General features: G+C 47.2%; 1 protein-coding gene across 1 annotated transcript in view; it reads right to left on the bottom strand.

Annotated features, from left to right (window-relative positions):
• cdkal1 (CDK5 regulatory subunit associated protein 1-like 1) overlaps positions 1 to 24,000 on the bottom strand; it is a 207,273-nt gene that overhangs the window by 115,755 nt on the left and 67,518 nt on the right. The window contains exons 5-7 of the mRNA XM_053647308.1: positions 18,890 to 18,986; positions 14,370 to 14,418; positions 9,795 to 9,915 (exon numbers count right to left, since the gene is read on the bottom strand). Of these exons, the coding sequence (XP_053503283.1) occupies positions 9,795 to 9,915; positions 14,370 to 14,418; positions 18,890 to 18,986 (267 nt within the window). The remainder of the gene's footprint in view (positions 1 to 9,794; positions 9,916 to 14,369; positions 14,419 to 18,889; positions 18,987 to 24,000) is intronic.

Below are 24,000 nucleotides of genomic sequence, written 5' to 3'. Positions count from 1 at the left end.
TGACGGTTAGACATCGCGTCTCCCGCAGCCTGGGTCTGACGTGTGTTTCGGAAACTCGTGATACTTCAAACCAACTGAGAATATTTCAAAGCAGCTTCTCTGCTAGATCAAAAAATGTGTGTGTGTGTATATATATTATACACACACACACACACACACACACACACACCCACATATATATATAAATGTATCAGTTTCAGTTCAATTCCCATTTAATCTCATCCGAGGTTGTAGTCTTCAGGTCTTTTCCATCTTCTGGATTGGACATCTGATCAATCCCACCCCCTCCTGAAGGACATCTGATCAATCCCACCCCCTCCTGAAGGACATCTGATCAATCCCACTCCCTCCTGAAGGACATCTGATCAATCCCACCCCCTCCTGAAGGACATCTGATCAATCCCACCCCCTCCTGAAGGACATCTGATCAATCCCACTCCCTCCTGAAGGACATCTGATCAATCCCACCCCCTCCTGAAGGACATCTGATCAATCCCACCCCCTCCTGAAGGACATCTGATCAATCCCACCCCCTCCTGAAGGACATCTGATCAATCCCACCCCCTCCTGAAGGAAATCCGATCCTGCACATTTTTTGAAACTATTCTAACCAACACCACGAAACTCAACCAACCTTTTTTTGTCCCAATGCACATCTCCACCTTAAGTAAAGTCGACTAATCTAATTCCTCAGAAAAGTCGAGACGAAGGAAACTCATCTGCGCCGTTTTTGTTTTGCGCGTTCGTTTTTAGAGGCTGTATATAATGTGAAGTGCATGGTCGAGAGTGATGTCACAGTGGATTAACTCGACACCGCACCCAAAAGCTCAAATCCACCTGGAGTCATTAACTAACGAACTTAAGCAAAAACAGTTGTAGTAACTGTATGGTCATGTGCTGCATCCCCGTGTTCCTGCAGGTCTGATACTGTATCCCGCTGTGCACCTGTTTTATAAACTGGACTAACCACAAAGCGGCACTTTCGATCCAGACCTCATGCGTGGACGTCCGGCTCGCCATCAGCCCGGGTTTCAGGTGACTCTGACATCAGCCGTGACATTTGGAGGCCGAAAGCATAGAGGGGTCTTTGTGTGGGAGTGAAACTGCAACTGGGGTTTTCCATCTCTCTCTCACACACACACACACACACACACACACACACACACACACACACACAGGGAGTCACGATCACTCGATCCAGGCTGCTTATCAGCTCACGTCTCTCACTGCTCACATTCACTCCCCCCACTGATTACGGTGTTATGGAGCTCCTCTATGCACCGCTGACCTTCGCTAACCACTGAGTGCGTGTGAGTGCGTGTGTGTGTGTGTGTGAGAGAGAGATACTCTGCCTCTGATGACCCTGATGGTTCAGACTCAGACTGATCGAGTGTCGTATTTTGCTGGACGTGTAAACTCTTAACTGTCTCTTATTAAAGTCAGTCGTTAGATTCCTGCTGCAGTGTGTCTGCACTGCATTTCTGTCTAAATACTTTAAACCTTTGGCGTTCTGGCCATGTTTTTTTTTTTATTGAAAAATGTTTACCATGCCAGTGTCTGGTGCCATTTCCCCCCCAGCACCACCCTGATCATTCTTCATTTGAACTCGAGATCAATTCTAGATCAAGCAGAATTAAATCAAATTTAACTTCGGTATATTTCCATTTCTCCGCGATCCTTCAAGACCAGACAAAAAACCCACACACTGAAGTTTTCGGCACTTTCCACACGTTTGCTCAGAATTAGAGCCGAGCTGTAGCGGAACAGTAAATAAATGAGATCGGAATATTCTTTTCAGAGTGTTTCCGTGTTTAAGGAGGACCCGTGGAGAGGTTATTAGAGGGCGTTAAACCAGTGGACCCCGAGCCCTTCATGGAGATCTTCCTTCCTGCAGGTTTCATCTCCAACCAAAACCTAACACCGGCTTTAACCGATCCGGAAGTTCTTAACGCAGAGGTTAGATGGTCAGATGCGCACCATTACGAGTGGAGAAAAAGTCCTCAGGACGGTAGATCAGGAACAGAGCTGGTGACGAGGGCATTAAAGTTTATCTAAAGCCCTCTAGAGGTCACGGTTGGCCTCCTCCTCCTCCTCCTCCTCCTCGTCCTCCTTCTCCGCGTTCATCATTCCCAGATCACTGATAACGCGGCTGTTTGAGTTTACGACTGCGTCTCGGTGCTGCTTGTTTACCGAGCCCCTAAAAGGACCTGGAGCTCGTTTTGTTTTTGAGAACCTTGCAGCTTTTCGAGCAAAGGTCAGATTAATGTGTCGCCCCCCCGCCCCCCCCCCGGGCGAACGCTTCGTGAACTTCTCCCTCCTGAACCGGCCGAGCGTTCGATACCTTCGCCAGACTCCCGGCTCGGCTCCGGCGAGAGACTCGGGCACTCCCGCGCGCAGAGCTACTAAATCCGAACCGTTAAGCTGCAAGTGCATCGCAGACGTGCTATAAAAAAGTAATCACGCCGTCCTCTTTTTGCGAGCGCCCGTGCTGATTTCCCTCTGTTCTGTTTGTGCTGGCTAAAAAACAACATCCTCACCTCCTCGCCGCGGTTTAATCAGAGCGCAACGTGAAAAGCACTGAGCGCTTCCTCAGTTCCTGCTTGGCTTCATTCTAATGCAAACTCCACCATAAAGGCAGTGGACCTTTCACGATGGCAAAGCAGAGCCGTGTTATTATTACATTATTATATATCGCTTTACACCATGCTGCTCAGGTGTTGATTACGCGCGTTCTGACACGTTAACACATTTAAAAAGGATTAAAAAGGGTGGAAACGGTACACTTGGCTGTCCTTTATTATTCGACTCTAAACGCACCGTATCTGAAGATCCGATCAGTTTTACACACTAAGGCTCGAGAGGAAGATTCATTCTGGTTTTATCGCAACGGGAAAAAGGGCTTGTTTAGTTTTGAACACGCAGTAGAGCAGGAAGAAGTCACTGAAACGTCCGACTCCTTCAACACCTGCTTAAATAATAGGATAAGAGGACGGATCCGGGTGAATGCTGACGCCAGGACGTGTGATATCGAGTCAGTGTGCGTTATCGCTAATCGTCCTCTCTGCTCCGCTCCATCAGGATCAGAGGATTGTTCTTTCGCTCGGTGGTGGTGTAATGGGCGAGGGACGAGGAGGAGGAGGAGGAGGAGGAGGAGGAGGGAGGGGGGCAGCGTTCTGATGATGTAGAGGTCTGTCAGGCGGCAGGCGAAAGCTGACCCCTTAACGTTGACCCCTGCATCCAGCACATCAGCTGCGAGTACACCTGTGAGGACGGCTAACCCAGTTTAGCTAGCCGTGCTGCCCCTGCCCAGAGCGTCTATTTATCTTGTGCCGTTAAGGACGTAGGACGCGCTGGCAGATGGAGACTCGCGCGGGTCCGGCGCTGCCACAACGACACCACATTAAAGTGATCGAGGTGTGCCTGTTGGCTCCTATTTCATGCCTGACAACCTGCGCTTGGCTAAAGGCCGTACACAGCTGATTGGAACCACGGCGTGCTCGACTGGCCCGATCCCAGCGAGAGGGAAATAAAGACTGACAAAAACAACCCCCCGCCCCCCCCCCCCCCCCCCCGCCCGAGCGAATCTGGCGACGGTACACGGCTCTGTCACGATGACGCATGCTAACGGGTTTGATCATCGCACCTACGTGAGCAGAAGTAAGAAGTGCTGACAAACTTCTCCGAAACTCCGCTTTCCGACCGCGGCTGTGACATCGGACCTCGTTTATCAGACAGACCGGAATCAGTCGTAAATCTTTCACGCGAGCGTTTACGTAAGAGAGGAATAAAAAAACAGAGCTCGTTCGGAAAAACTTCCGCATCCCACGAGTGGATTTTACGTCTGACTGATGCGGAGTCCACGCCGTGACGATTACGTCACGTGTTTTACTCGCGTCAATCTAACGAACACGATTCTTAAACAAATCCCTAATTCACGACGAGTAAGAGCAGCCGTTCGAGTCGGACGAAAGTAACGGCGCCCTTCAAAAGGGACGAGAGCAGACGGATTTTCCGCACGAAGGAGAACATACTGTATACCTACAGACAACGAGGTAAACGACATAAACAAAGCAACGGAAGCAGAACGCACACTATAAACACAGCTAAAACAAGTCATAATTCAAATATATAAATAAGTAAATAAAAGCTTCAACGGATATTTACACCTAGTGGTCCGCATCCTAACAACAAAAAGAAAGGTTTTCCTATTTAGCGCCTTACGTGTGAAATGCTCAGTCGCCATTTTGTAATTTTCAGCGCTCTTAGCCTTTTATGGACTTTTGTGGGCGTGGCTAAATCTAAATATCGCATGTGAGCGTGCTCGGTAAGTTATTTATTTATTTACAACGATCAACGCGCGGATACGATCGGACGTTGGCGAATCTCGCGGGAATTCTTCGGACTCGGACGCGGTGAGTTTTCAGTGCTCCTGGTGACTAGACGATGTCGCGCTTATCCCGCTCCGCCACGGATCGTCCCGACGGCTCGTTCAGCGTTTTTACGTGCCGCGTGATACTTTCCTCAACCCGCGAGCGGCGACACGAATGTACACAAACAGCCCCTGAACGGCGCGAGGCGGTCGCTCTCGGAGATAACGCCGTTGCTGATTGTCTGCGTGCTTCTGAACCTCGGTCACACGCGCCACACTACGGGAAATTAGACTCTCTAACGAGGCGGTGGATGTTCAGGCACGGCTGATGAGGAGCTTGATCAGTGAGGAGGAAGTAAAGTAGCTGTGACGTTTCGGATTGATGGTGAGGTTCCGGACAAGACGACGTCACCCCGGGAGAGCAGGCGTTTTTATCCTCGGCCTGGGAGAACGAGACGTGTGAATTAAATATTTATCGGAGGCGTTGTGATGTTAATTATGCGATCTGGCAGACAATGTGTTGGATTCTTTTTTGTGTTTGAAACAAAGCTGTACTGCGTGTTTTTCTTTCCTGCCTCGCTGCTGAGGTGGAGCTTTAATGTTCCCAGCTGTCTGGGTTCACCTAGTGCTGATGTATTGCCCCATAATCATCCTTCTTGGTCTTCCGGGTCCCCTGGAGGGTCTCCTGCTTCCTGAGTGATTTCGCTGTCCGAGGGATTCGTTCCCAAAGGTACAGCAACAACAAAACAAAACAATGGATCTTCTCAGGCTCGGACTCGACCTCCGCTCACGAGGAGTCCTACGTCCACTGCAGACCGTCCAGAACACCAGATCAGCAAAGTACTGACCCGATGAAGGACAGAGGAAACGCTGGCTTCTCTACAGGAAGTCCCGGGTTTGGCCACGGGATCTCCGCATAGACCATCTCATGACGTTTTCAAAAGGAGCTGCTCTGTGGCAAGCAAGGTGAGAAACCAAGAAAAGATAACCAAGATCTCTCTCACACACACACACACACACACACACACACACACACACTCTCCTCCCCCTGCACTTCCTCCACGTGCTCGCTCTCTCTCTCTCTCTCTCTCTCTCTCTCTCTCTCTCCCCAGCCGTTAATAAATGAAAGGTGATGTAACTTTGTTAAGAGCGGCACTTCTGCGGGAGATTTAATTGAGGCTATTGATTTTCTATGAGGTGAGTAATGAAAGGCTCGGATGAATTATCCCTAACCGAGTTTACGCGTGATGATGAATTAAGCGGCGACGAGAGGATCACGGTGCACCTGGACTCCCACGAGGACGCCGGACCGAGCGAGAGAAAGGGCACGTGTTGGTGAGAAACGCTAATTAATATCAACACCACGCTATCGAGTGAAAACGTCTCATCGTGCTCGTCCACGTACAAAGACCGCTCGACGTCCGTCACGTCGCCGGATTCCGATTGGTCAGAAGCAGCTGCAAACCACACGTCTACTTAACATTCGCGGAAGGAGTCTCCAGTCCCAGAAGTATAAGATCAGAGCTCTTTCCGTCTCTGGGCGCCTCTTTCCACAGCGTCCGAGAAGTTACTCTCCCGCCGCTCGCGTTCCGTCTCTTCGGACATCAAAAGAACAAGCTGTTCTCCCGCCGAGGATAAAAACGGTACCTTCGTCTGAGACGCTAATAAAAATCACAGCCCAATCACAACGTCCCCGCTTTTCTTAGCGCCGGGACGTGACAGAAAGCGGACCGGGTTTCGATAGCGGTTTCGAGGCCCGGGGACGCGACGCTAAATATACAACAGAGGAAAGGAACGGGGTCGGAAAAAATCGGGCTGAAAAGAGCGAATGGAAAAGAAAAAAGAAAGAAAGAAAGAAGCTGTTTCAGGGGAAGAGCAGAGAGAACGGAAAGGAAAGAAAAATCATTAGCACAAGTTTAAAAGCGAAATGAAACGTGCGCACTTTGTCATTTTAATTTCCCCGGCAATTACGGCGCGGGAGTTTCCGGGCCCGAGAGCACAGCGGAGTCGGAGCGGAGAAACCCGGAATGTCAGACGGGGGACGCTAATTATCGCTGCTAGCCTGCAGTCAGCTTCAGAGCACGGATCCAACTGATTAAAGGACTTCGGGTCCAAATAATAATTGCGTCTGATGATAAACTCCGCCGCCGTTATCAGTAAAAACAAGACGGAGTGGTTATTCCCCGGGTGAGAGACGAGGCGGAGTCTCTCACTGCTGCATACGTAACCGTAGAAACCGTGACGAGGCGTTTTATTCCGCTTCTACCACAGCAATCTATCGACAACGGGGTTTTTCACTCACTGAAACACCACAGACTCGACTAACGTTCTGCGGTCCAAGAACCGGACATACGGCACACGCTCGTATAAACTACTCACTCTCCCTGGAAACCTCGTCGGTGGTGAGAAACGGCTGAAGAACAGAAGAAGGAGGAGAAAAGGAGAAGGAGAAGGATGAGGGACCTGACATCAATCCAACACGTCCTACAGAGACGCTTCGCACGCACAGATTAGCACGGAGATAATTAGTGACCTTCTAAAAGAGGGGAAAGAAACGTGCTCTCCTGTGCATCAATGCAAATTATAACTTACAGAAACTTAATCTGGCTGCAAAGACCCGGGAGAGGCAAAACACACACACACACACGCACACACACACACACACACTTCCAAAATAGCTCCCAGAACAGCACGGCTTTGCTGCTCGAATACGTGCGCATGTCTCGTGGCGTCTCCGTCTTCATCTCGTTTGTCTCTAAGCGATGCTTTGAGAGGAGTTTTTAATTACGCAGCGGGGGGTGAGTGGGCGCGGGGGGGGGGGGGGGTGTTTGGGAATTCGTCAAGCAGTTGTGTTAAAAAAAAAAAAATTATGTTTAAATATAGCTTCAGAAACAGAAGCAAAATAGTGAAATGGGCCTCAGAGAGAGAGAGAGAGAGAGAGTGTAAGTGGGTGAGAGAGAGTATGAGAGAGAGAAAGTGTGAGAGAGAGAGAGAGTGAGTGAGAGTGTGAGTGGGTGAGAGTGTGAGGGAGAGAAAGTGTGAGAGAGAGAGAGAGAGAGAGTGAGTGAGAGTGTGAGTTGGTGAGAGAGAGTGTGAGAGTGAGAGATTGTGAGAGTGAGAGAGAGAAAGTGTGTGAGAGAGAGTGAGAGAGAGTGAGTGTGAGTGGGTGAGAGAGTGTGAGAATGAGAGAGAGAAAGTGTGAGAGAGTGAGAGAGAGAGAGAGAAAGTGTGTGAGAGAGAGAGTGAGAGAGAGTGTGAGTGGGTGAGAGAGTGAGTGTGAGAGTGAGAGAGAAAGTGTGTGAGAGAGAGAGAGTGAGAGAGAGAGAGAAAGTGTGTGAGAGAGAGAGTGTGTGTGTGAGAGAGAGAGTGTGAGAGTGAGAGAGAGTGTGTGTGAGAGAGAGAGTGTGAGAGTGAGAGAGAGAGAGTGTGAGAGTGAGAGAGAGAGAGTGTGTGTGTGAGAGAGAGAGTGTGAGAGAGAGAGTGTGAGAGAGAGAGTGTGAGAGAGAGAGAGAGAAAGCGCAGGTACGATGTCCGTGCAGGTGTAGTGAAGTAACCCAGGTGGTGATGGTAGCAGGTAGGTGTTTCGGTGGTATTTCGGTGGTGTTTCGGTGGTGTTTTATTTAAACAGCGTTTCTATGAGCACTGAGGAGTTACGCTGCATTCCTCTACAGCTGTAAGCTCTGACCCCGGCCTGTCGCTAAACATTCAGCACACAGCAGGCTGTAGCGTCCGCGTGACAGCGTCTCCACGTCGTTAACGTCGTCCCGCTCGCACGTGTTATTCGGTGTGAAGTTTCCTGCTCAGGCTGTGGCCCTCACTCTGAGAGTCCAGTCCATCTCCAGCCCTTCATTTCATCTCATTTCACATCAGGTCACATCTCGTCTGGCACATTCCACACACCACTGCCCATGAAATAAACCTTGTTTACGCTCCGCCGTGTGTGTGTGTGTGTGTGTGTGTGTGTGTGTACTCTCGCCCTGTCCTTTTTAAATGCTTTCTCATATCTGCGAGTCCTCGTCCCCGGAGGTCTCTACGGCTTTCAGAGCGAGTTCAGGGTTCAGCCTCGGACTCCAGATGAGACGTTTTGACGAGGAGTTTTATTATTGGGAGCCTGCTGGGTGGGTGAGTGGCTTTGTCTTGTGTGTGTGTGTGTGTGTGTGTGTGTGTGTGTGTTTGTTACACACTCTGATCACAGCAGGTCATCCAGCTCCAAGTCTGAGGTGAGCATCAAGTGATTTTTCGATTGTGGTGTCTAATTTAGCACCAGGGAGCCTGCAGATGGGCTTCAGGGGAAAGCTGTGTACGTGCAGTGTCTACACTGGCCTCCTGAGGAGAACCTAGCACCTGCTCTGGTTCTTATTCTTCATTCGAGTCTAGTTTATTTCTGCTTTCCTTCACTGTCCTTTCCAGGGAGGCTTTGTGGTCTAAAAAGAAACGGTCCCGCTATACACCCCTGAGGAGCACCTGAAGATACTGTTAGGATTATTTCAGGAGAACCCACTCCAGCTTTCCATTTCTACCTCATCCTCAGTCGAGGCTTCACCAGCGCCGATTCTTAACTCTTTTACATTTTCCTAGCCTAACAACGTAAGCTTCTAGAACATCACCCAGCCTTGGCTAATGGTTTCCTCTGTGCCTCAAAGCGTCCGTTTACAATCGGTACCTAAAACAAAGCGTCCGATTTAGTTCCGGAAATCTTCCGTGTGTTTTTACGTTCATGCGTTAAGTATTCGTTCGCGCAAGCTGTGTAGCAGTTTGCGTCGTTGTCCTGGTAGTGTCGGGTTTTGAGAGGTCCAGAAGAAACCGTCTCGCTAGATCGAATTTTCTCACGCGTGAGACTCAACTCAAGCGCTCTGTTAAACGTCTGGAAAACTTTGAATCAGAATAATGCAGAACTGTTACAAAAAAACAAAAAAACTCCCTGATCCGAGGATTCTCCTCATGGGCGTGGCCTAATATACTAAAGAACACTGTTGATTGACAGCCTTCTGTCTCCAGGCTGCGAGGTCACTCAAACAGCGGAACGTAGAAACCCATTTGAGGTACAAATTAAGGCGGGGTTTATGCAAATGTCATCTAAGAGTAGCCCCGCCCACTTTACATGGCCAGGGAGGAATTCTAAATCACCACCAATTTATTCCGCTTTCTACATGCCAATTATTCCCCGAGGCTTTCAAGTCAAATTCTTTCGTTCTTTCTTTCTTTAAGTGGCAATACGCATGAGAAATCAATTCGTCAATCGCAGTATACATCCCCCTCACACACACACACACACACACACACACACACACACACACACACACAATCAAAGGCCCATTAGGACTTAAATTACGCTGCAGGGAATGCTGGAAAATGCACAATTTGCAATTTAAACAAATGAAATGAAAAAAGAAAGAAAGAAAGAAAGAAGAAGAAAAACTCTCACCCGGTATTGATGGAAATGATTTCAATCAGCGGGTTCTTCCTAATCTTCGGCAAATCCAATCGAGCACCGCCAAGCCGCTTGCCATTATCTTTCTTCGGACCCAGTAGACGTACAGAGTGACCTTCACCACACACACACACACACACACACACACACACACGTGATGTTAGCATAGCACAGAACCTTGGCATCACAGAGCAGCCCCACAGAGGTGCAGTTCTGCACTGCATATTTTAACAGCGACCCCCGCCTCTAGACCGGCGTGACGTCACTGCTCGTGTTTTACTGTATGAAAAACACGGTACTGGTGAAAAGGAGCTGCTGTGCTGAACAAGAACCAAATCTTTCATTTAAATCCCTCTAAAACCCCGTGTAAGAACCTCCAAACACCGAAGAATACCTTCCACCTCAGCTACTTTATGTGCGCGTTCACACCTCGGGTCCCGATCAAAGGGAAATCGACTGCGTTGCTCCGTTCGCTGTTTGATTTGGACACAATTACACACAGCACACAGCAGAACCCTGTCCGAGAGGCGTGTCGACTCAACACCGCACCATGTTAACGCAGACTACAGACAAAAACTAAACAGAAGCCTGATTACTGCGTTCTCGACTGGACTGAAGAACTGCACCGAGGAGGAGAACACGCTAGGGTTCCGTTCAAACCCAATAAACACCTCTACAAACTATCACACTTCTATACACCTATCACACCACTACAAACCTCTATACACCTCTACCACACCTCTATACACCTCTACACACCTCTACAAACTTCTATACACCTACCACACCACTACAAACCTCTATACACCATTACCACACCTCTATACACCTCTACACACCTCTATACACCTCTACACACCTCTACAAACTTCTATACACCTACCACACCACTACAAACCTCTATACACCATTACCACACCTCTATACACCTCTACAAACCTCTATACACCTCTACACACCTCTACCACACATCTATACACCTATCACACCACTACAAACCTCTATACACCTCTACACACCACTACAAACCTCTATACACCTCTACAAACCTCTATACACCACTACAAACCTCTATACACCCCTACACACCTCTATACACCCCTACACACCTCTATACACCCCTACACACATCTACAAACCTCTACCACACATCTATACACCTATCACACCACTACAAACCTCTATACACCTCTACCACACCTCTACCATACCTCTATCACACTTCTATACACCTATCACACCACTACAAACCTCTATACACCTCTACAAACCTCTATACACCACTACCACACCTCTATACACCTCTACCATACCTCTATACACCACTACCACACCTCTATACACCTCTACAAACCTCTATACACCTCTACCACCCCTCTATACACCTCTACCATACCTCTATACACCTCTACCATACCTCTATACACCTCTACCATACCTCTACACACCACTACAAACCTCTATACACCTCTACGACACCTCTATATACCTCTACCACACCTCTATCACACTTCTATACACCCATCACACCACTTTAAACCTCTATACACCTCTATACACCTCTACCACACCTCTATAAACCTCTACCATACCTCTACCATACCTCTACCATACCTCTATACACCACTACAAACCTCTATCACACCTCTACCACACCTCTATATACCTCTACCATACCTCTATCACACTTCTATGCACCCATCACACCACTACAAACCTCTATACACCTCTACCATACCTCTATACACCTCTACAAACCTCTATACACCTCTACCATACCTCTATACACCTCTACCACACCTCTATACACCTCTACACACCTCTATACACCTCTACACACCTCTACCATACCTCTATACACCACTACCACACTTCTATACACCTATCACACCACTTTAAACCTCTATACACCTCTACCACACCTCTATACACCTCTACCACACCTCTACCATACCTCTATCCACCACTACAAACCTCTATACACCTCTACCATACCTCTATACACCTCTACCATACCTCTATCACACTTCTATACACCTATCACACCACTACAAACCTCTATACACCTCTACAAACCTCTATACACCACTACCACACCTCTATACACCTCTACCATACCTCTATACACCACTACCACACCTCTATACACCTCTACAAACCTCTATACACCTCTACCACCCCTCTATACACCTCTACCATACCTCTATACACCTCTACCATACCTCTATACACCTCTACAAACCTCTATACACCTCTACCACACCTCTACCATACCTCTATCCACCACTACAAACCTCTATACACCTCTACAAACCTCTATATACCTATCACACCACTACAAACCTCTACACACCTCTACACACCTCTGTACACGTCTATCCGCCTCTACCACACATCTATACACCTCTACTACACCTCTATAAACCTCTAAACACCTCTACCACACCTCTATCACACATCTATAAACCTCTACCACATATCTATACACCTCTATCACACATCTATACACCTCTACAAATGTCTATCCACCTCTACCACACATCTATACACCTCTACAAATGTCTATCCACCTCTACCACACATCTACCACACTTTTATACACCTCTACCACACTTCTATCCACCTCTACCACACCTCTATCACACCTCTACACACCTCTTCCAGACCTCTATACACCTGTAAAACACCTCTACACACCTCTTCCAGACCTCTATACACCTGTAAAACACCTCTACACACCTCTTCCAGACCTCTATACACCTGTAAAACACCTCTACACACCTCTTCCAGACCTCTATACACCTGTAAAACACCTCTACACACCTCTTCCAGACCTCTATACACCTCTTCCAGACCTCTATACACCTGTAAAACACCTCTACACACCTCTTCCAGACCTCTATACACCTGTAAAACACCTCTATACACTTCGAAATGTGATAAAAAGTGATGTTTGTTATGTTTTTTTAAAATATATATTTCTAAGACACCAGTAATTACTTTCTGAGTGATCCATTTGGTCTTTTCTCGATCCTCTGTGACCTCTGTGCCGTGACTTCCTGCACCGAGGCTCTTTTGGGGTTTTTTTCCTAATAAAGCGTCTGATTCTAGATAAAACCGATAACGAGAGAGTCAGGAGTTCACGCTCGCATCCAATCGCTCTGCGTTTATGGTGAGGCGAATTTAATTACGCCCTCCGCATTCAGACTTGCGCTCCGTGAACTAATAACGGCTCCTAAATTATTCACGCAGCCCATCTACATGCAAATAGCAGCGTGTTTGAAAAAAACACATGTGTAAAGAGTCATTTTCCAATTCGCTAGTTCTGTTAAAAGTCACGGATCCTCTGCGTGTGTGTGTGTAGAAGTGACAAGGAAAGAGAAGAAATGCAAAGGAGGAATTTCATGAAATACAGTCACGAAAAAAGGGAAAAAAAACACTACAAGACAACTTTAGCCTGCTAATTAGCGGTTAGCAAGAAACGACAAATTGTCACGTGACAGGAATCATCGCCACACTCAGCTGAAGCCCGACAGAGGACTGAATAACATCAAACGAATATATTATGTTAGAGGTTTGCAGATGAGTCAATCTCTTTCTTTTTTTTGATGAATCACTTTTTATTTTTTTAAACAAATCTGAATCGTTCACTCATCGCCGATAGAACAAAGACCGACTGACGTCAGCGTGAGCCAACAGCCGTACAGGGGCGGGGTTTACTTATCCACAAAGCCTGTAATTGGTTGAGAAAAATCAACTGAACCTACAATATATTGTGAATGAACAAACGAATCACTGAATGAGTCATGAACTAAATGACTCACACACTGAACAATAACAGAGTGAATCAATTACACAAGTTAGGTTTATTTTCATGTTTTATAACGAACAAACAAATAAATAGAGGCCTATATGTTTCCAGAACGCACTTTGGAAAGCGATTCTGTTTAAAAATATATTTATTTGATTCATCTTCACAATGTAAGTGAATCAGTGCAACAAATAATCATTCAAAAAATGGTTTGTTGGTTGTTTTTGTTTTGTTTTGAATCCTGATACACAAATATATTAAAACTAACAACAACTGAATTACTAAAAACGATTACTAGGCATGTTTAGCCAGTTAGTCATTAAATGAATCAGAACCTGAATATGAATCGTTCAGCTGAATCGATTCAATTTAAAAAGACTCCCAGATTTGAACCCCATCTACAAGTTACGTAGAAGTAACCTTAAACTTCACTCCTTTACAAAATCGCTGGAACGTTACGTTTGTAAACCAGCCCGGTTTCCCAGGGAATCATGGGTAATGCAGATTAGCACTGATTAAAAGGCAGGAAAAGAAAGGAGAAGAAAAAAAGGCTCTTCACGGGTTCTTTAAGGGTTCCAAACAACTAAGTTCCTGATATGAAAACATGTTCTCCAAAGTCTGAATGAGTTCCTTATGAAGGACAATCCAGGAACTCTAAAGAGGGAAGATCTTGTACCGTCTATAGATTAGCCGGAAAGACGCTAACAGGTCAGATCGATCTGCGTCAAGTCGTAGATGAGCTGAGGGATTACACTCACCTTTCACCGCTTCATCCACCACCTCCACCACACGATCGATCTGCTGGACCTGGACGGAGAAGAAGAAGAAAAAGATACGCTAGCGTGAGGATGTCGCTCTGGATGTAAACGTAAAAATCTCTTAATAATCGAAACGTTTACATACAAACCGGACGTACTAACGGTAGCCACTTTACGTGTCCTGTGGTCATGGCAACGTAATATTAATCCCAGAGTTTAGGCTCTATGTAAGCGTGTGGGTGCGAAGCGAAGATGTTTAGCTCCAGCCCTGATCCTTCTGTGAATCTGTTAATACGAAGAATTCCTCATCTCGTAACGTTTAACTCTGAAACCGTGTCGTTTATCTTAACTATTTATTGTTCTACAACGATGCTAATTTCCTCGCGTTATGCTAGCAGCAAGGCAACGTTAGCGCACCTTCACCCTAACACGAGGAGCACGACTGGGCGACACGACAGAAATACCGTACGATGATCTACAAGGTTTCGCAAATAAAATGATCTTTGATACTTTCACGTCTAGAACAATGACATTTTAATTCCACTTGTATATTTCACAGACAAAAACATTTAACGCCACACCAGCTGCTTCCAGTCAGTGTGTAATGAGATTTGAATAAATGAATAAAATTGAAGAAATGAATAAAAATTTACTTTAAAAAATATCACAAAATCCATATTTAAAAAAAAAAAAAAAGAAAAGGGAAAAAAGCATGAAACAATTTACAGATTTCTAATAATTCTAAATTGTAATAAATAAGAGTTGCTTGGTGCAGCTTTTCAATTCTCACTGCTGTGAGAGAGAGAGTGAGTGTGAGAGAGAGTGAGGGTGTGTGAGTGAGTGAGGGAGAGAGAGTGTGAGAGAGTGTGTGTGTGAGAGAGTGAGTGTGTGTGTGTGAGAAAGAGAGTGAGTGTGTGTGAGAAAGAGAGTGAGTGTGTGTGAGAAAGAGTGAGTGAGGGAGAGTGTGAGAGTGTGAGTGTGAGCGAGAGAGAGAGTGTGTGTGTGAGAGTGTGAGAGAGTGAGGGAGAGAGAGTGTGAGTGTGTGAGTGTGTGTGTGTGTGAGAGTGTGAGAGAGTGAGGGAGAGAGTGTGAGTGTGTGTGTGTGTGAGTGTGAGAGAGAGTGAGAGTGTGTGTGTGAGTGTGAGAGAGTGAGGGAGAGAGAGTGTGAGTGTGTGTGTGTGAGAGTGTGAGAGAGTGAGGGAGAGAGAGTGTGAGTGTGTGTGTGAGAGTGTGAGGGAGAGAGAGTGTGAGAGAGAGTGAGAGTGTGTGTGAGAGTGTGAGAGAGTGAGGGAGAGAGAGTGTGAGTGTGTGTGTGTGTGAGAGTGTGAGAGAGTGAGGGAGAGAGAGTGTGAGTGTGTTTGTGTGAGAGAGTGAGGGAGAGAGAGTGTGAGTGTGTGAGAGTGTGAGAGAGTGAGAGAGTGAGGGAGAGAGTGTGAGTGTGTGTGTGTGTGAGTGTGAGAGAGAGTGAGAGTGTGTGTGTGAGTGTGAGAGAGTGAGGGAGAGAGTGTGAGTGTGTGTGTGTGAGTGTGAGAGAGAGTGTGAGTGTGTGTGTGCTTGGACTGCATGCGCTCTCTGATGGAGATCGGATCTCAGTGCTTCAGATCTCCAGCTTTCCTGAACACAGCAGATTCCGAGTGAACGATTCCCTCCGCTTCATTCCGTCTGATTATCACCTGCACGTTATTACTTAGAACCCGAGAGCGGTTTCATCTCCAGCAGTCACACGCGCGTGCTGAACACTGCTGAACATTAAAAGAATATTTTAAAGACACGGGAGACGCAGTAAAGTGCTTCGCCGCTGCGCTGTCCTGCTCGCCGTCACGCTCGCCTGCGCCCGTCTCTGCGTACGGACCGCCGGAGCCCACGGTCCGAGGAGACCCATCACAGGCCGACCCGCTACAACCGCGCTCCGTCTCCTGCGGCTAAATCGCCCAGGCACGCGGCCCCGTCGTTCACCCCGCCGCTCTTTCCAACCCGCGGGGTAATTACCGCTGCCCGCGGACAGCGAGCGGCACCGGGCTCCCGCCATTCGCACGCGTGACCGAGTGGAGAAATCCATACGGATTCGCCGGTAATTGCGGGCGGAGAGAAAGTTCGGAGCAGGGACCCTGCAGGACCCGGAGCACCGCTGTGAGTTCTGAACGCTCGACCAGCGGGGCAATTTTAACACGTGGATTCTGCCAGGAAGAACTGGTCGAAGATTCGGTGAAAGGAGGGGAGGGGACGGGGGACACACACAGACGGGTCGGTCCGAAACATCTCAGAGGCTGGACATCCGGAGAGACGCTTCTGAGAGTCTGGATTCCAGGAGAAACGCTTTGTCGGTTGTTCTCTTCACCAGGAGGGCTTTCAGAGTTCCGGAGGCGTCCTCCTGCGCATGGCCAGTGCTGCCCCGACCATCCGGGACGCACTGGGCCGATAAGATGAGAGCCTCCCACCTCCCCCTCAATCTCCACCTCCACCGATCGATCGCGCTTTCTTTTCAGGACTGTACTTACCGCCCTCTTTTCACTTCAATCGAGAGAGAGGGGAAAAAGAAAACAAACAGAGCAGGTGGTACGAACCTGCTGGGGATGAAGAGCTTCTCAGGTCACCACAATCACCACTGGAGCCCCTGTGACAGAGGGATTTCAATTTCCCACTTGCCCCCAACCCCCGGTGAGACAGGGGCTATTATTGAGACGCGAAAGCAGGGTGATGAATTAGCTCACAAAAGGTGCAAGTCCTTCTTTTCTTTGCTTTCGCGACATTAAAAACCCAAACAGAAAGAAAAGAAAATGGGAAGGGGTGGGGGGTGGAGGGGGGGTGAAGGAAGAGGAGGGGGATTGGGGGGGGGTATCGAGTCCTTCATGAATTCTCCAGACAAGAAAGGATCGAGCGGTCGATATTTACGGAATAATCCCTCTCTTCTGAGAGACAAAGGTCCGGGGCTTTCTCTGGGTTAAAGAAAATAATACGCCCTGGATAATTATTGGCACCCTTTATTTATTAAAAAAAAAAAAAAAATCACAAATAATTAATAATCTAACAAAAGCACCACCTATCCTTGTTCTAAAAATAACCGATCGACCGTTCTCATTAGAACTCCTCGTTTATACATCGCGGTATTTTCTCCGCCGAAAATTAACCACACCCCTGAACAAACTGAAACAAACAACAACAACAACGACGAATACAGAACTCAAGAACGGAGTGAATCGGCTTATGAAAGACTTCGTCGCTTTTGCACGTTTTAAAACTCTTGAAAAATCGTTTGTTTCTAACTTCCCCAATCGTTCTGTTATACCCGTTACCCCTGCCCCGTCTCCCCGGGGTACAAACAGAAGGCTGCACACGTGTGAAATCCCTCTCTGATTTCACACACCACGGGTAACCGTGTGATCGCAGTGTCGCGTCACGTCGAATACGTCAGCGGAGTGAGGGTTTAATCATGTTGTTCGGGGAAACCGCTTTCTCACCTGTTTAATGTGTTTAGAGACGCTTTAATTAAGACAGAATTCTAGACGATTCCGTGCTGTTCGCCTCTTTAACCAGAGCTGGAAGTAATTAAACGGCTTTCCTGCCCAATAAACACAAACCCAACGTGCGACGCTAAACGCCGCGGCATAAATAATGTAATTAGACGCAATGAGCAGGGATTGTGGTGTAAAGTGAGACACCGGCGGAGGATTTGAGGCCAGATGCTCTGAAGCTTTTCTCTTTTTTTGAGGTTTGTTTGTTTACGCCGGGATGGTATAACACACTGATCAGCTCTGTGACTGAAGAAAAGTCTCCCGGAAAGTTCCGCTGGCTTCGGGAGACGCAACGGCCTCGGCGGAGTATGCAAAGCACCGGGTGTATTTGCATAAGGTGATTTCTCCAACGGTTAGGAGGGCGTGGCCTCCTCGCTGCGGTTCTCAGTGGACAAACGGGTGATTATAACTTCACCGGAAACCCACAGAGTACACGTGGACTCATCGTACTTGAGGATTCAGGAGCGCATTCTTTAAAGGAAAGATTTAAATCGGGGTACTGTAACGAAATCCAGCTGCAGGATGTTTCCACGCTCCGCTCCAGATGTTTACATGAACATCAGATTCCATCTGGACATTCCCGTATACGCGGTTGTCGTACGTACGCCCGAGTCGCCCTTCCTAAATACCCGAGGGTCTGGAAGCACCCACGATTCCTCACGGGCCGAGCACGCGCGTATCCATCTCCTTTTACTGAAACAGGGATGTTCCGGGGGGGGGGGGGGGGGGGGTCGGAATTTGGGGAATCAGGATATTGTCTTAATCTGAATCGGCCAATCGGATTGCGGAGTTTGCGCGACTCGGTACTAATTATGATTAATATCTGAATATTGAAAAGTTATTAGCGTATCGGAGAAATCAGACGATGGTCATCGCGATCATTTCCAACCTCTAATTTACACGGGAATCGTTATTATATCGTTTGTTTTCGTTCACATACCAAAACCACGTTCCACTGGATTAACAAGCTCTCGGATTAGATGATAAACCCTGAGGAATGATTCTTACCCCTATAATGCTCAGGCCTTTGAGGTAGTCCATCCTGGGCTGAGCCTGAGGAACACATCCTGCTACCACCACCTTCTTATTCTGCTCCTGAGCCTTCCTGAGAGACAGACAGACAGACAGACAGACAGACAGGATGAATGCTATTACAGTAAGACCGTGAACATGAAGTGCATACCGAACCAAGAAAAAGGAAATTGGTGTGTTACTGCAGGATATAAATAACATAAATATCTGAAATAATACGGAGCAGCATCGGTAGAATAGAGTGATCGATTTATTAAAACGAGGAGGGACGAGAGGAGCGGGGGGGGGGGGGGGGGGGGGGGCATACTGCTTTGGGCTGAGAGAATGGAAAACCGGTGAGGCATCGATACCGCAGGTGTGGAGAGAGAGAGACATGATGTGAGAGAAAGAGAGAGAGAAAACCGTCTCTCTGTCAGTTCTCAACGAGCCTGAAACCCACACGACTCGTGAAGAAGGGACGTAGGAGCTAGGAGACGTTTTACAGCCTCAATATTTTATTTATTTTAAAAAAAAAAAAACAGTTTCTTACAAACAAAACATTTCCAAGAATACAAGATGGAATTAGGAAGCTCTGACACTGGAGACTCCTTCCGTAAAAAAAAAAGTCCCTGCGGATGAGCCGTTACTATAGAAACGATCACGTATAAGGACGAGCGCTTTAATAGGAACCTGCGATTTGTAGCTGCGCTCCCGTCAGAGCCGCATGCATCAGATGTAAAAAGAACACACTCACTCGCCCACGTCGGGAGTAACCTCAGCAGGCAGAGGAACCCTGCAGGAACTGAACCAGATCCAAGAGATCTCCATCTCATCTCCCCAGACATGTGCTGCAGCGCAGGTCAGCGAGCGTGTGCGTGCTCAGTGGAGTTCACTCACTCGGGTGCCTCCATGCCCTCGGTGATGCGGCGTGTCAGTGCGCCGGGCGATGAGGCGGAGAAGACCTCAGCGAGCATCAAAAACCCGGGTTTAACCCGGCGTCGCTTTCGATCGGAGTCTCCGAGCGACGGCGTTAAACCCGTGCAGACGGTCTGCTCCATCGTTCCCACAAAACTATCAAAACTTCACTCGTTCGTCTCCGGGATGGGAAGAGCTCGTCCTGGGAATGCAGGAAGTGGGAATACAGCCCGAACGGGACACCAGTTCAATACAAAGACCCGGAGGAACCCCACACGAACACGGAGAGAACCCGGACAGAAACCCAAGCTCAGGATCCGTCCAGGAACGCCGGAGCTGCGACGTTCCGACAACAAACGAACGAGTGAAACAGCACCACGGCTTCAAACGGTTTTATTTAAACGCCGACTCTTCTCACACGCCGCCACGGTAGAGGTTTATGAAACGAGAAACACAAGGGCCGGGACTCCTGAAGCGGAACAGCTGGCGGATGATTTCAGCAGAGCGTGCGTTTATGTCAGGATAAATGATTAATAAACGTCAGAACGGGGACTCTCCGCTCGGAGGACGTCTCCAGGCGTCTGTCAGAGACTGCAGAAATAATAAATGTTATTAAAGTGAATAATTCAAGGCCGACTGCCAAGTTTACGTCGTCACGCCTCTCGGGTACGGCGAGAGCACGGAAATATTAATGCCCCGTCACCGGAGTCTCCGTGTCAAACACATAAAACACTAAACCTCCAGCTGGAGACTCGAACCCTTCCGGAACCTTCTCCCAGAAACCAGAAGAGTCGTGAGGGATTAAACACGCACGTCGTTTAGGGACGCGCAGCAGCGTGGCACGAGCGCCGAGTGCTACTGGACATGTGGCGCGGTCCGTGTGAGTCACGCGCCAAGCTGTCCAAACGCGGACGTGCGACACGACGAATATCACGGACACGTCGGGGCCCTGAGCTGGGACTCTGCTGACACTTCGAAAGTAATGGCACCCAGCACAAACGAGAGGCTGTTGATACTCGATACTGGTTGGTCAGAACTTGTACGCGATGTTTATGTAACGTTTACGGAAGGAGTCTCCAGCGTCGGCGCCTTCCTTCAGGAGTTTCTAAGAGGAATAAAACGCCCGGGAACGCGTTTTCTTTCTGGTTCGAACGGGCGTGGCGCTAAACTCCGAACGCAAAATTCCTTTTAGAGCTTTCGTTTTTTTATTCGGGAGAACATCTGGGCGGATTACTCGCCGTTTTCTAACTGGGCGTGTAGTCCAGAGAGCTATGAAGCAAACCGTGAAAAACGCAGGAACCAAACCGAGCGCGACTTAAATGACTCGAGACGCAAAAAGTTGCAGCTGGACCGAATGCAACAAGAATCAACAGCAAAGAAGAGAGATCATCTGTGAGAAGCGCGATAACCTCGTCATGCAGTGAGCAGAGAAACCCGAGCTCCTCTGAGCAGAACGCTGATGCCTGTATGTGGTGAGATAATCACCTCCACAATCCGGTGTTTAACGTGAACACCGCTCCAGAGAAGAACAAGCAGATCACAAACATCAAACCTCAGGACTAACTACAGACCCTGTGCAGGTTCCCATCAACTCGCCGAGCCTCAAACTCCACAGCCTCCGAACCTCCAGCATGTTATTTCACCTCAGGACTAATTTTATTCTCCAAAGGAATATAAAGACATCACAGACGACCTTGTAAATTTCCCGTTATTCAGACGAGTGTACGGACGACACTACCTGGCCCCTCATGGAACTGGAGCTTGAAGTGAAAGGTTAAGGCTGACACATGCATCATAAAAACATGCAGGATTGTAATAAAAGTTTTACCGCTCGCGGTGTGTTCACGCACGACTGCTTCTAAATGCGTCCGCAAATGGTATAAGGAGCTCGTAAAAGCAAAGTCACTTTGTCAATGTCACGCTGAGGAGTCGAATCAAGACTCCTCATTCGATATGATTCATCCGTGTCATAATTCACATGAATCGCACCAGTTATTCACCTGAATCAAGATGCGAATCAATTGCTTCCTGACATACGACTCACCTGATTCACCATAAATATTGATCATCTCTATTTAATCCGATCTATTAATTAATTAATGATTTTCTAGATTGACATTATTTACCATAAGAACTGATTCACCCGATTTTGTCAGCGACTCGATTCACCTGAATCATCCTAAAATCGGTTCGTTTCATTCATCAGAAACATGAATCGTTTGAGTCCCGTGACTCAGTTGATTCAGCAATAGAGCCATATTAGTTTGATTCATCTATGACATGATTTACCTGAATAATCTCAAAAAAAAAGTTTGTTTTGTTCATCAGAAACACAACTCACGCGACACGATTCGTTCAAGTCACAATTCACTTAAATCAAGGTGCGAATCAACTGATTCCCAAGATACGACTCGGCTGATTCCACCACAGTCATGGCTCATCCGTTTAATCCGATTTATTAGTTTGATTCATCCAAGACATGGTTTATTAGATTCACACTGATTCATCAGAGACTTGATTCACCTGAATCATCTCCAAAAAGGTTTGTCTCGTTCATCAGAAACACAACTCATGCGACACGATTCACCCAAGTCGGAATTCATCCAAATTGAGATGCGCTTCAATTGATTCCTGAGACATGATTCATCAGAAACCTGCCTCATCCGATTAATCCGATTCATCTAACACTAGATTCACTTTATTTAATATATTAACTGATTCATCAGAGACTTGATTCATCTGAATCATTCTCCAAAAGCAGAAAGTCAAGAAAGCAATCATTTGATAAATCAGATCTAACGAGTGTGCGCGTGTGTGTGAGTGTGTGAGAGAGAGAGAAAGAACAGCTTGCACCCAGCTACGCGTTACTGCCCGTCCAAACAGTCTTTTATCACGCAGAGCTGAAAGAGACAAGCACCTGACGAGCGAAGCCTGACCGGCCTTTTGGGACATGATGTGCTGTTTGGACCTGTTTGGACCGGTCTGGACCTGTCTGAGCTGCTGATGTGGTTACTGATATCATGCTCATGATTCATCCGATTCAACCAGGATAAATAACAATTCACCTGATTTATTCAGGGCGTGACTTGGTCGATTCCCAGGATATGATTCAGCAGATTAAACCAGAGAAGTGGCTCGTCTGATAAATCTGATTCTGATTCACCCGATTCAGAGACTTGATTCATTTGATTCATCAGAAACATGACTCATCACTTGACACAATTCACCTGTTATTCGCTTGATCTTGGGCACGATTCAATCGATTCCAAAGATATGACTCAGCTGATTCGACAACAGGCATGGCTCATCTGATGGATCTGATCTATTAGTCAGATTATCTAATAGGTATTTAAAACTCGTTGAAGACTTGGTTAACAGAGAGACCGATTCATCAGAAACACGACTCCTCGTTTAACACTATTCTTCAAAAGACGTGATTCACCTGAATCACACCTGTAATGCACCTGAATCAGAATGCGATTCGATATGTTTCAACTACACACTTGGTCTGATTCATTTGATTTATTAGATTCACCTTATTTAACACAAGAATTGGTTCACCTGACCGATTCATCAGACTTGATTCACTCAATTCCTCCCAAAAGCATCCGACATGATTCATCCAAGTCACAGTTCTCCTGAATCGCACTTGTTATTCACCTGAATCAAGATGGGAATCAACTGATTCCTACGATGTGACTCAGCTGATTCAACCAAAGACCTGGTTCATCTGAAAAATCCGATTTATTAATCCGATTCAACCGAGACGCAGCTCACCTGAAACACACCTGTTATTAACCTGAATCAGGATGCGATTCAGTTGATGCCTGAGATGTGATTCAGCAGATTCAACCACAGACGTGGCTTATTCGACTTGTCTGACTCGCTAGTCCGATTCACCCGAGACGCGATTCTTCTGATTGATTAGATTTGCGTTATTTACACAAAATTTGCTTCGCCCGATTCATCCCAAAAGCAGTTCTTTTGATTCATCCAACACACGACTAATCACACGATTCGTCTGATTCATTCAAGACGTAATACACCTGAAATATGTGGGACGTGAATCCTCCGATTCCTGACGGACGATTCAGTCGATTCAGGCATAGTTGCATCTTCATGTGATGACGCACAACTCCGAGGTCTTACTCAAGACGATAAAGCGCGTTTGTGTAAACATCCGGCGTCATCAG

The sequence above is a fragment of the Ictalurus furcatus genome, chromosome 1 (assembly GCF_023375685.1).
Source record: "Ictalurus furcatus strain D&B chromosome 1, Billie_1.0, whole genome shotgun sequence".
Taxonomy (NCBI): domain Eukaryota; kingdom Metazoa; phylum Chordata; class Actinopteri; order Siluriformes; family Ictaluridae; genus Ictalurus; species Ictalurus furcatus.
This window is presented reverse-complemented; position numbering and strand designations above follow the sequence as displayed.